The sequence below is a fragment of the Zonotrichia leucophrys genome, chromosome 28 (assembly GCF_028769735.1).
Source record: "Zonotrichia leucophrys gambelii isolate GWCS_2022_RI chromosome 28, RI_Zleu_2.0, whole genome shotgun sequence".
NCBI lineage: Eukaryota > Metazoa > Chordata > Aves > Passeriformes > Passerellidae > Zonotrichia > Zonotrichia leucophrys.
In genome coordinates this window covers 6,114,372-6,126,336 of record NC_088197.1, presented here as the reverse complement: position 1 = coordinate 6,126,336, position 11,965 = coordinate 6,114,372, and the positions used below count along the sequence as shown (strand labels likewise).

The window sequence follows — 11,965 nt, the reverse complement described above, 5'->3', positions numbered from 1 at the left end:
CCATCTTGATTTTTTTTTTCGGGGTTTTTTTTTTGCCCATTTTGGGGGGTTTTTTTTGGGTTTTTTTTTGGTTTTTTTTTTTTTTTGCCCATTTTGGGGTTTTTTTTTGGGTTTTTTTTCTGGGTTTGCTCTTCCCCACCTAGGGGTTTTTTTCCCGGGGATTTTTTGTTTTTTTTCTTGATTTTTTCTTCCCCATCTTGAGGTTTTTTTCCTGGGTTTTTGGGGGGTTTTGCTGTTGCCCACCCTTGGGGGTTTTTTGGGGGGTTTTTTTCCCCTGGGTTTTCTTGCCATCTTGGGGTTTTTTTTTGGGTTCTTTTTCGCCTATTTTGGGGGTATTTTTCGGGTTTTTTTCCCCGACCAGGCCCAAGAAAAAAAAAAACAGGGGGGGGGGGAAAAAGGGCCCGCGGGGGTTTTTTTATTCTAAATTTAACAATGAGTTGCAAAACCTGAAAAGCAAAAGTAATATACACAAGGTTAAATCCAGTCAGCATGTGCTCACACATGCAGAGACAAGCAGACACAGACACAGCCATGTGCTCTCAAACACGCTCACACATTCTTTCCACTTACACGCTCGCTGCGGCCCTTACTCACGACTCTGAGGAACGTGCTTTGACGCATCTTCTGGCTGCTGCTCCTTGACTTCAAATGGTAGATTCCAGGGAAATCGGTAGCCTCGGGGACCTGTGAGATGACAGGAAGGGATCAATGAGCGGGTATCTGACAGCTAGGACTTGTCTTCAATCTGGACTGATAAGTTTTCTACCCAAAATCCCACAGAAGACAGTTGAACAGTAAAATTTCTATAACTGTTCTACCTAACTGTGACTACGTACCAGGGCAGGGCAGCCCAACCATAAGTGGTACAATGTATGTACACACAATATAAGCTGATGCATACAGTGCAAGTATACAGAGTGTAAATACACATAATATAGGGCGACGCGCTTACATACAGTGTAAGTACACACAGTATAAGCCAACATAGGTACATACAATATAAGTACATACAGTACAAGCCAGCATAGATACATACAATGTGAGTACATACAATATAGGTCAATATAGGTACACACAATATAGGTACATACAATACAAGCCAGGACTGGAGATAACTCTCTGGAAGATGAATTCTTGAGCCCTATACCCTTTGAGAAGATGGAATCTATAGAACTACTGCAGTCACGTGAGACGGGTGCAAGACGCTCCCTCTAGAAGTCCAAGAAAATGGAAAAAAGGCACTACCGAAGCTGGTAGTGAGAGGGAAGATGGATGAGAACATCTTGTCCCTGTGAGACATTCCTGTCTCAAAGAGTAAAAATTTAAAGATGCCAGAATAAGGGATATCCAGAAAGGAATGTGAGTAGAACATGGCCTATATGGCACAGAAGAGTGCCGATCAAGCATCGAGACGTTACAAAGGCCTATGAGGTGGAAGACAATGGACACACACTACATACCACAGACACGGACGACATAACATAGACACAGATAACATAACAGAGACAAATGGCAACTGCCTGGCACTTTCCCCTTAGTTACCTGAGATTCCTAGCAGATGAGCCAGAGGCTGATGATGCCAAAGCAAAGGAAGCCCTATGACAATAGCATGTGATGATGAAATATAACTCGTTAAAAGAAGTTAGTGCCAAAGCAGTTAAGAGGATGCTCGAGAGGGAAGGAGCAAGCCTAGAGAAGGAAGCAGACTGCCAGGTGACCGTGGCTATAGCTCCAGACCTGAAGGCGAGCTCCTCGGGGTAAAGATCCATGACGGTGTCGAGTCGAGGAAGGCTGACGACGCAAAGTTCACGAGAATGTGGAGATGGGTCGGAATGCCCTGCCTGGCAAAGGCTCTGGTGAGGCCAAGGAGAAACCCTCTCCCTTTACTTCCAGAGAGCCTGTCCCACTACAGACCTCTCCACTAAGCTGACATCAGATTGCCTCCTGTGACAGTAAAGGTTTTTCCCCTTCTCCCAACCACTGGCCCCGACACTCAGCTTTAGGAAGAGGAGTGGACAAAATCCATCCTCGGCTGGATGTGGACGTTGAGATGTGCTCCATGTGTGCTTCGGTGCTGCCATTTCCAAGCTTTGGCTACAAGCCTCCTCAGGGGACCTAAGACAAAACAGAACATGTGACTATTGCTCTCAAAAACAGTAATCCCCAGGAGTCCTCCACACCACTGCCCCAGCTCACCTATGAGTCAGCCTGCCTAAACGTCAACTCGCCTGCCCTTCTCTGTTCCTGGGCATGCCTAGGACAGCACCTGCAAAGAAACAAAGCAGAAAAGCATGCTGAGATACTGTGAGAACACAACCTCCCAACCCTGACAAGTATGCCACACCAATACCTTAAGCTTGCACCCACCTGGCATGGGTGTGCTCAGCTAGGATAGACTGCAAGTGGACGACCTAAAATAAAAAAACAAGAGGAGATGCTTGGAGCTGCACCAGAAACCGAGAGTTCAGCAATAACAACTGCTTCTGTACCCTACTCAATGCTCACCTTGCCCACTCGGTCTTGACTGCTGCTCTGGCCCTTGACTTCCTAAAAAGAGAGGCAAAGAACAGTGCTGCAACAGCCACCATTTATGCTTCCTCTACAGCGACAAACAGTGACTGACCTGCTCGGGGAACCTCCTCACCTGGGATGGGGTACTCTGCCCTGGATTTTATCCTTCTGCATCTGAAAGAAAGTTAGGACAAGAGTCAAAGGGCTGCAGGATAACTTAAGGGCTCCAGATATCTTGCGTCCATTTACAAATCCCATCTAGAGTCCACCTACGCCTCACAATACGAACTTCAAGTCCCCAGGACTTCTCCTATTGCACCAGGCTATGCGGCAGGGCAGAGCAGCTCCGGCACAAATGTGGGCTGACACCCATGACACGGGATAGGACGTGACAGACAACGAGGACACAACAGGAACAGAAATCTCTTGGCAAGGAAAATGGCTGCAAGGACTGAGAGAATGCAAAAAGATGACCGAGGTAAGACCGATGGTGAGCTGATGAGGCTCAGAGAACCCTGGAGGAAGAAGATGCTAAACTGGATGATTTATTCCAAGAACAGGAAAGATGGATGCCTAGGAGTCCTATGGTCAGAATCCTCTAACTGACCTCATATTATTACAAGCCCCAATCCACCATAATGGATCCAGGTGGGGCATAGCTGTCCATATAACTCAGAACAAGACCTGAAAAGACATCTGACTGGATGCTTCTAAAGACAGAAGAGAGTCTGATGCCTGTCTGAACTCCCGAGTCAAAAGTTCTATGGCCTGGGTGCCAGGCCAAGGAATGCAGAGATCACAGATGCTAACAATGATGCCAGGGTTTCTGACAGGCTCCTCAAAGGGCTAAGGTAAAAGACATGACACACCCAAACAACACATAATGCACAATAGACAAGTGACACGAGACACACCGTGACTGTTCTGCCCTGCTGCACACCTCAGCTCTGTGATCAAAAGTGAGACTTTGCTTTTATGGGGCCTAAAGGGCCACTTCATGAACACGCCCCACCTCCAAAGTGGACTCCAAAACCCCTCCTAGTAATTCCCAAACCAGCACCCTGCTTTCATCCCCTCTGTGGGCCTTAGCCCTCTACTTATCTCTCAGACATCAGGGGATGCTGATCCCTGTCAGGTGCAAAGAAAGGCCACCTCGCCAGCTGGGAAGGTCCTGCTGGCACTTGGCTGGTGTCTCTCAGACAGCTGTATTAAAGAGAACCAAACATCAGTGCCTGATCTTGGCACCACATCACCCAAAACCCCACCAGTCTGCTACTCACCGTGCTCCTAGGAATGCCCAGCACCTCCTAACCCTGACCCTCTGCCATGGATGCAATGTGCCCTCAAACCCCCCCCTCCTCCAATAACTCCTAACTGGATACCTGCTCACCCTCCCCTCCTAGCCACAATCCTCAATTCATCTGAAGCCTCAGTCTCAAGGACCATCCTTGACACTGGTTAGATCCCCTTTGTGACATGACAAATCTGCTGAAACAAGTGTTATGCCTGACACAAGCTGGAATTTAAGGGAGTTGCACTCCTCAAAATACAAAAAAAAACCCAACCCCCCAAACAAAACCAACTCCCCCCCCCAAAAAAAAAACTAAAAAAACTCCACACCAAAAAAACCCAAAAAAACAACAACCAAAAAAACAAACAGCAAAACCCACCAAAAAAACAAAACCCACCAAAAAACCACCAAGAACAACACCAGAAATTACAAATGAGGTTTACCAACCCTAAACACAAAACCCAAAATCATGAACTTAAATACTCCCTGTATTCCATGCTGCTTTCTTCACAGAATCTTCCATGCCTCTGTTGCTTTAGATACCCAGAAACACCTGCTGGAAACAAGCTGAGATAAGCTGAAAGAGCCTCTTCACTGAAATGAGAGGAGAGCTCTTACCCCAGCACATCCCAGAGAGGGAATGAAGCCCCTCAGCCAAGGCTGGGGTTAATATACCCCTGATGGTGCCCACCTCTTGTTCCCATGGCACCCAGGAAAAGGGAGGGGGCAAATCCCACCGGGTATAAAAGCCCTCAGAGCAGCTGCAGCTGTTTGGCTCCTCTGACTCGAATTCAAGGGGAGTAAAGGGCTTGTTATAGAAGAATACTCTTCAGATAAGTAACAGTGCTTTCTTTTTTACAACAACTACTTGGAGCAGAAGAACAGAAAACTGGTAACACATACAAATTTGTGTTTGGGTAGCATAGCTAGATAAATTGGGTAATTTGCTGTTAACTTACATAATTATTCCTTGATGATTACTGTGTAGTATATCACTAAGTAGGGTGGAGAAGGATACTAATGATGTACATAGGCTAAGTCTCCTTGCGACTCCTAATTAGGCCCGCCTACATTAGAAACAAAAATAAGGAAAAAAAAACAAAACTCCTGGGCAGCATAAGGGTTAAGTACATGCCAGGCCCACCGTTCTCTGAGATAGCTGGCCCAAAGGCACAGAAAGAAGTGCCCAGAAATGAATGTTTAAATCCTTAAAATGTTGAAAAAGACAGAGCTTCCTACAAGTGAACCCATAAAAATGAGAAACCAGGGCAGTTAGCTCCATTGAAACTCATAAAATGGCAAATAAACCAATTATGCCCTTTAATTTTTTCTCCAAAAATATTGTGAAATTTAATCCCTCCAGCAATGAAAAAAGAGAGATTTTTCCCTCAATCAAAACCCTTAACAACAAGGAACAGCTGGGGAAGGTTTGCAGGAGGCACTTAAGACTCGCAAAGCAGCCTGACTTTGCGGTGGTGGCAGCTTGAGTCTGGGAGACATCTGGCATGATGCACAATTTTCAGCATGCAGCCAGCCACTCTGGGCCACAGGCCCCTGAACACCAGTGCTGGCCCTTTTCCCTGGCAAACAAAAGTCCAGGTTCCTGGACTTTTAGTCCAGGTTCCTAATGGCTTTTTACAGGAGGCACTTGCCACTATCAAAGTACCTTGATTTGGCACTGGTGCCAGCTTGGGTCTGGGAGGCATCCTATGTATTGCGGAATTTCAGGAGCCAGCTGGCCACTCCAGGCCTGTTACAATCCGTCCTAGTGAATGGGTGATGTGATGGTTTGTAGGGGTGATCTCAGGGTGCAAAGAACCAAAAAGGCACAGGGGATTTGCAGTAATAATCAAAACAAATGCACCTTCATTGAATGACCACAGCAAAATGCGATAGAGAGATTAAGAGAGAGAAAAAGACAGAGAAAGAGAGAAGAAAAGGGGGCGGGGAGGGCAGGTATAGCTACCAAATGTAGAGACGAAGTCCTTTGGTCAAGTCCAGTCGAGGATCCGCCTGTTACGTTGGGGAGATCTCAAAATCTCCAGCTAACTCAGAGATTTTTATTATGATAATTCTATTGAAAATTGTGAGGGGGGGGAGGAGACAGATACAATAAGGAATAGATGTAACAGTTAGTCCATGTTCTCAGCAGTAAATGAGAGCCATTGTTTTCTTGGTCCAGTGGTCACAAGCTGCAGGCAAACATCTTGGTTTGGTCAGCTTGCCTCCCACACACACCTCCTCTGGGTTGGGGATTTCAGTCCCAGTCCTTGTAAGGAGCAGAAAGGAGCCTTCTCACATAGGGGTTTCATGTCTCAGTCCTTGATGGAGAGGCTTCTTACATCTCAGTCTGTCTGTCACAGTGGTTGTAAAACAGGTGAAGGTGTTCTGTGGGAGACCCTCTGAAACTCAGGAGAAGTCCAGCCAGGCCGAGAGGTGGAACAGCTTCCAAGGCTATTGTTGCAAAAAGAGCACAGTGCCCCTTCTTCTCATTGGGCTTAGTGTAGCATACAACAAGCAACACCTGTGAAAACAATAACTTAACATTATGCTTTCAGATCTCAGGGCCTTTGGCATGTGACTTTCTCCTTCAGAGCCAGAGATTTTAGATGGGCGGAGTCTTCTCTTCAGTGGTCCCCCAATGACAATTGTGAGGCAGATGAGGGAAAATTCGGACAGACTCTCATAGGGCCACAGGACCCTGAACATCAGGGCTGGCCCTTTTCCCTGGCAAACAAAACTCACCAGTCCCGGTTCCTGACGGCAGATTGCAGGACTGTCAAACCAGCCCGAGTTGCTACTGGCGCCAGCTTGGGTCTGGGAGGCATCCTGCACAATGCGGAATTTCAGGAGCCAGCCCAGGGGACAATGGCCACACCCTGCCAAGCTCCACCCATGGAGGGGACAGTGGCCACACCCTGCAAGCTCCACCCACCTAGGTGACCATGGCCACACCCTGCCAAGCTCTGCCCATCTAGGTGACAATGGCCATACCATGATAAGTCCCGTCCCCAAGGTGGCAATGTGGACTCATGCAGGTGATAAAGGGCCCCTCCCCTCTAAGTCCCGCCCACTCAGGTGACAATGCCGACTCCTGCAGGTGACAAAGGGCCCCTCTCCTTTAAGCCCTGCCCACCCTATCTGACAGGGACCCCGCCCCTTTTAAGGCCCGCTCATACCCTCAGGTGCCACTCAGGGCGCCGCCATCTTTGAACCGGGCGCAGCCTCCGCCGCCGGTGGGCGTTGCGCGAGTTCCCAGCGGATTTTTTCCACCGCGCCGCCCTGATCGGTCTTCTCTGCCCATCCTGCCGCTCCTTCCGCCACCGCTTCCGCAAAGGCGCAACGCAGCCATGCTCGACCTTGACCTTAACAAACATGGCGGCGGCGCGCCCTGCCTGCCCCTGCTGTAGGGGGAGGTGGAGACGGCGTGCCGTGATGATGCACAAAGCGCGCGACGGCCTGGCGGCGGGGCCCGGTAGGAGCGGGGCCGATTCGGGGCTGGGCGGGGCTCAGAGACCGGGCCGGGCCCGGGCCGGGAGCGAGGGGAAGGGATGACAGGGATGACACCAGGGGCACCGGGCACGGCCGGGGGGTGGTGGGGAAGGGAGGCCTGGGGGGGCGGGCCAGGCTCGGGGGTCCCTTTTTGCCGCCCCTCAGGTGAGGCCCTGCCCCGATGCCGCTCCTGGGCAGGCTCGGATAGCGCGAAAAAGGATTTTAGGGAGTGTGAAAATGCAGGAAAAAGAATATTAGGATGGCTCCGAGGATGTTCTAGGCAGGAAAAAGCAATGAGTCCATCCCAGGCCTTGAGTCCATTCCCAAACCTCGGGAATGGAACAGTCATTTATTTTCAGTTTAAATTAATTAATAATTATCTGCCATTAAAATCAAAGATTCCACCCTAGAGCTCCCCAAGCTGTGATTTCCCCCGTGTCTGGTTGATTTGAAATCGCCTGTTTTCCTTGGATTTGACTTTTCCCACCGTGGATAACAATCACAGCCCGTTTTTGGGGCTGTTTATCCAAATTAAAGGAGTTTCTCCTCTTCTTCTGGATCCCCCTGGATCGGGATAGAGGCAATCCCGGGTTTTCCTGGCTCGGGTTTTTTTGGACTTCCAGGTGATTTTTCCATGGGCTGGGAGGCTGGAGTTTGGCCTGGAGGGAGCAGATTTGGGATCAGCCAGGATCTGGAGGAAATCTGGGAAATTTGTCCCAGGAGTATCCTGACCTGAGGTTGGGATAAATTTGGGGGGACTATCCCAGTCTTTTCCTCAGTTTTGGGGACTTTTCCCCCTCCAAATCCCTAAAATCTGGGAAGAGGCTGGAGAATTCCTGAGGAAAATTGGGAAGGGGCTAGGGAATTTTTGGGAAGGGGCTGGAGAATTTCTGGGAAAGGGCTGAAGAATTCCTGAGGGAAACTGGGGAAGGAAACCTTGGGAACTTTTAATCCCCATCCCTGCACATTTCCAAGGGTGCTCTGCCTGCCTGACCCCAAACCTCAATCCCAGCTTACCCCATAAAAAAAACCCCAAAAATCCAACCCCAGATCCTTGAAGAACCCTGATTTTTCCCGGTTTCCCAGAGGTTTTGAGGGATGCCCAAGAAATTCCAGGGAGAGAACAGCAAGTCGGCGGCGGCACGCGCCCGCAGGGCTGAGGCCAAGGCAGCGGCGGAGGCGCGGCGGCAGCAGGAGCTGGAGGATGAGCTCTGGAAGGACGAGGACAAACACGTCCTGAGAAAGGAGCAGAGGAAGGTGGGGATCCCGAAATCCAGAGAGGGAGGAGGTTCCTGGGGTGGCTGTGACCCCCATGGATCTGTGTGCCCTTCCCAGGAGGAGTGGGAAAAGCGGCACCTGGAGCAGCTGGAGCTGGTCCATCCGTGGGTCCATCCATGGGTCCATCCATGGATTCATTCACGAATTCATAGGTCCTTCCGTTGATCCCTCCATGGATCCATCCATGAATCCATGGATACATTCATGAATCAATCCATGGATCCATCCATGAATCCCTCCATGGATCCATCCACAAATCCATGGGTCATTCTGTTGATCCCTCCATGGATCCATCCATGAATCAATTCATGAATCAATCCATGGATCTATCCATGAATCCATCCACGGGTCCATCCATGGATCCATCCATCAATCCATCCACAAATCCATGTTCCCTCCCAGGAGGAGCGGGAGAAGCGGCGCCTGGAGCAGCTGGAGCGCCGCAAGGAGCTGCAGCGGCTGCTGGAGGAAGAGGACTCCAAGCTCAAAGGGAAAAGCCCCAAGCAGGGAAATCCTGGGAAAATCACCCGGGCCCAGATCGAGGAGAATGTCCGCAAGGAGCAGCAGCAGAGGGAAAACGCAGATGCAGGTTTGGGAATTCCTCTGTAATTCTGAGCTGGGGAGCTGCTGCTGCTCCAGGAGACACCTTGGGAATAGCTGAGGGAAGCTTGGGGTTCCCATTCCCTGCAATTGTCCCCAAGAAATCCTGGATGTGGCGCTTTGGGGATGGGGTTTGGTGTTGTGTTTGATCCCAAAGCTCTTTTCTGGATGTGGAATTCTGTAGAATTCTGTGATTTACACTCCTGGTCCTTGATTTTCCATGTCTATCCCATTCCCACATTTCCCATTCCCACATTTCCCATTCCTACATTTCCTTTTGCAGAGGAAAAACTGATTTGATTTTTTTTTAGGAAAAATTGAGTTTTCCAAGGAAAAAAAAATTTCCAGAGGAAAAAGCGAAGTTTTTTAGAGGGGAAAATTCCAGATGAAAAATTGAATTTTTTAGAGGAAAAATGAAGGTTTTTAGAGGGGAAAACGGACTTTCCCTGGGGGGTTTTAAAGGAATTCCCGAGTTTTCCAGAGGCATGATCCGTTTTTCCTGAGGGAGTTCCTTAGCATTCCCGGTTTTCCCGCAGGGGAGAAGGAGAAATCGCACCTGGAGCTGCCGCTGGAGGAGAACCTGAACCGGCGGCTGCCCGAGGAGGGCTCTGTGGAGGCGCGCAGCATCGAGGACGCCATCGCCGCCCTCAGGTGTGCCACAACCCCGAATCTCCTCCAAATACCCCCGAACCATCCCCCAAAGATGGTCCCCTGGGAGTTGGGATCCCGGCGGGAAATCTGGGATTTGGGGTGGCTGGGGAGGGGGCGCTGTGTCCTGGGGTTCTGGGCAGGCACGGGTTGGGATGGGGGTTCCTGTGGAATTGGAGGATCCGGGAAATCCTGTGGGGTTGGGGTGTCCCTGAAATCCGTGGGGGATTCCTGTGGGATTGGGGAATACAGGAAATTCTTTGGGACTGGGGCCACTTCCTTTGGGATGAAGCTGCCCCTGCTGTCCCTGGGGCCGTTTTGTTTGGAATTGGGCCATCCCTGGTGCCATTCCCTTTGGGATCGGGGCTGTTGCCTTCGAGACCAGCTCCATGCCTGTCCCTGTGCCCTTGGGACTGTGTCCCTCCATGTCCCCATCCCCTTGGGATCGGGGCCATCTCTGCTGTCCCTGGTGCCATTCCCTTTGGGATCAGGGCCATTTGTTTGGGTCTGTGTCTATCCCTCTCCCTGTCCCTCCCATCATGTCCGTCCCTGTCCCCATTCCCTCCTGACCATGTCCCTGTCCCTCACTGTCCCTGTCCCCCATGACTGTGTCCCTCCCTGTTCCCTGGTGTGTCTCAGCCCTGTCCCCATCCCTTCCTCAAGCCTGTGGCTTGTGGGATGTGTCTCCATCCCCCTGCATGTCCCTGTCCCTCCCTGTCCCCATCCCCCCTGACTGTGTGCCTGTCCCTCCCTGTCTCCCCAAGACCATGTCCCTCCCTGTCCCCCAGCATGACCATGTCCCCCCCATGTTGCCATCCCCTCCTGACCATGTCCCTCCCTGTCCCCAGCGTGTCCCAGCCCTGTCCCCATTCCCCCTGTGACCTTGTCCGTCATGTCCCCAGCGTGTCCCAGCCCCTGGAGCGCCACCCTGAGCGCCGCCTTCGCGCCGCCTTCGCCGCCTTCGAGGAGCTGCAGCTGCCGCGCCTGCGGCGGGACAACCCCAACATGCGGCTGAGCCAGCTGCGCCAGCTGCTCAAGAAGGAGTGGATGAGGTCCCCCGAGAACCCCCTGAACCAGCGCCACAAACCCTACAACAGCCACCAATAGCCCTGTGCCTCCCCGGACTGGGATCCTCACCAGGACCCTTCTACCCCTGCGGGGTTTTGGGGTTTTTTCTCTCTCTCTCCCCCCCGTGGATTTGGGGCGAGCTCAAGGTTGGACTGATGCCACCTTCTCCTTCCTGAAATTCCCTGGGAAAAGCGGCTCTCAATGGCTCTCAGGTGTCCCTTGGCATTCCCTCCTTGGAGTTCTGGAGTTGTCACATGGAAAATGCTCCTGGGGTGTGAACCTGAAGTGATTCTAGACCCTGGATCTCCCCTGGGTATCCCTGGTCCTGTTTCCTTAGGAATATCCCTGAAATCCCTGCTCCCGTTTCTCTGGAATTGAGATATCCCTGAAATCCCTGGTCCTGTTTCTTTGGGATTTGGATGTCCTTGAAATCCCTGTTCCCATTTCCTTTGGACTGGGATATCCCTGTTCCTGTTTCCTTTGGGATTGGGGCCATTTTCTTTGGGATGGGCCTATCCCCAAAATCCCTGGTGCCATTTCCTTTGGAACTGGGGCAGAAGAGTTGGGAAGAGGGAAAATCCCTCAGGGAGGAGTGGGAAGAGCCTTTCCTGGGGGGGACAGGCACTCCAGGTGACATTCCCAGTGTCCTCTGGAATGCTGGAGCCCCAAATCCACCCAGAGGAGGGATTCCCATCCTTTGGGAATGGAATTCCTTCCCAGGAATTGGTCTGGAGGTGCCATGTGACTTCCCAAAATCCCATGGGATTCATCCAGGCTCATCCTTTTCCCTCTTTTTGGGACTGACCCCGCTGGGTTGGGCACTGTTCCCACATCCCAGAATTCCCAAATCCAGCCAAGGAGGAGTGACACCCCCCCCCTTTTGTGTGAGTTTGGTGTGTTTGAATTCAATTAAAAATTTAAAGAAAAAAAACCAAAATCTGATTAAATTGGGGAAGGAATAATTTGGGAAGGGTTTGGGGGGACACTTTCTGTCTTGCTCAGTTTTATCCCTGAAAATGTGGAAGATCCCACTTGAATTAGGGGTTGGATTCCTGCTTGGACTGGGGGGGGTTCTCT

At 50.9% G+C, this 11,965-nt stretch overlaps 1 protein-coding gene and 1 long non-coding RNA gene across 11 annotated transcripts; one reads left to right on the top strand and one right to left on the bottom strand.

The window, feature by feature from the left end:
* Positions 1 to 564: 564 nt before the first annotated feature.
* LOC135458862 (uncharacterized) lies at positions 565 to 7,119 on the bottom strand. 9 transcript variants are annotated; one of them, XR_010442936.1, is made up of 8 exons: positions 6,982 to 7,119; positions 5,769 to 6,326; positions 2,645 to 4,358; positions 2,506 to 2,547; positions 2,368 to 2,411; positions 2,197 to 2,266; positions 1,738 to 2,115; positions 565 to 1,596 (listed from the first exon to the last, which is right to left on the bottom strand). It is a non-coding gene; the product is annotated as an uncharacterized LOC135458862 (long non-coding RNA). The 9 variants fall into 9 exon arrangements; XR_010442938.1 differs by having other exon boundaries at positions 565 to 1,841; positions 1,915 to 2,115; XR_010442935.1 differs by having other exon boundaries at positions 565 to 2,115; positions 2,645 to 3,714; positions 4,286 to 4,358.
* A 19-nt stretch (positions 7,120 to 7,138) lies between these two features.
* Positions 7,139 to 11,812, top strand: CCDC124 (coiled-coil domain containing 124). Of its 2 annotated transcripts, none has more exons than XM_064734278.1 (5): positions 7,139 to 7,277; positions 8,381 to 8,551; positions 8,975 to 9,161; positions 9,709 to 9,823; positions 10,723 to 11,812. In XM_064734278.1, exons 2-5 carry the CDS (start codon positions 8,393 to 8,395, stop codon positions 10,925 to 10,927), a joined length of 666 nt encoding a protein of 221 aa, XP_064590348.1. In that variant the 5' UTR covers positions 7,139 to 7,277; positions 8,381 to 8,392; the 3' UTR covers positions 10,928 to 11,812. The 2 variants fall into 2 exon arrangements, with proteins under 2 accessions (XP_064590348.1, XP_064590349.1); XM_064734279.1 differs by lacking the exon at positions 7,139 to 7,277 and adding an exon at positions 7,457 to 7,917.
* Positions 11,813 to 11,965: the final 153 nt, after the last annotated feature.

What these genes read in the sequence shown, in the direction of transcription:
- CCDC124 (XM_064734278.1), top strand. Translation starts at nt 8,393, where the DNA reads ATGCCCAAGAAATTCCAGGGAGAGAACAGCAAGTCGGCGGCGGCACGC. An exon ending in GAGGGAAAACGCAGATGCAG is followed by an intron (nt 9,162 to 9,708) that starts GTTTGGGAATTC and finishes GTTTTCCCGCAG; the next exon opens with GGGAGAAGGAGAAATCGCAC. An exon ending in GACGCCATCGCCGCCCTCAG is followed by an intron (nt 9,824 to 10,722) that starts GTGTGCCACAAC and finishes TCATGTCCCCAG; the next exon opens with CGTGTCCCAGCCCCTGGAGC.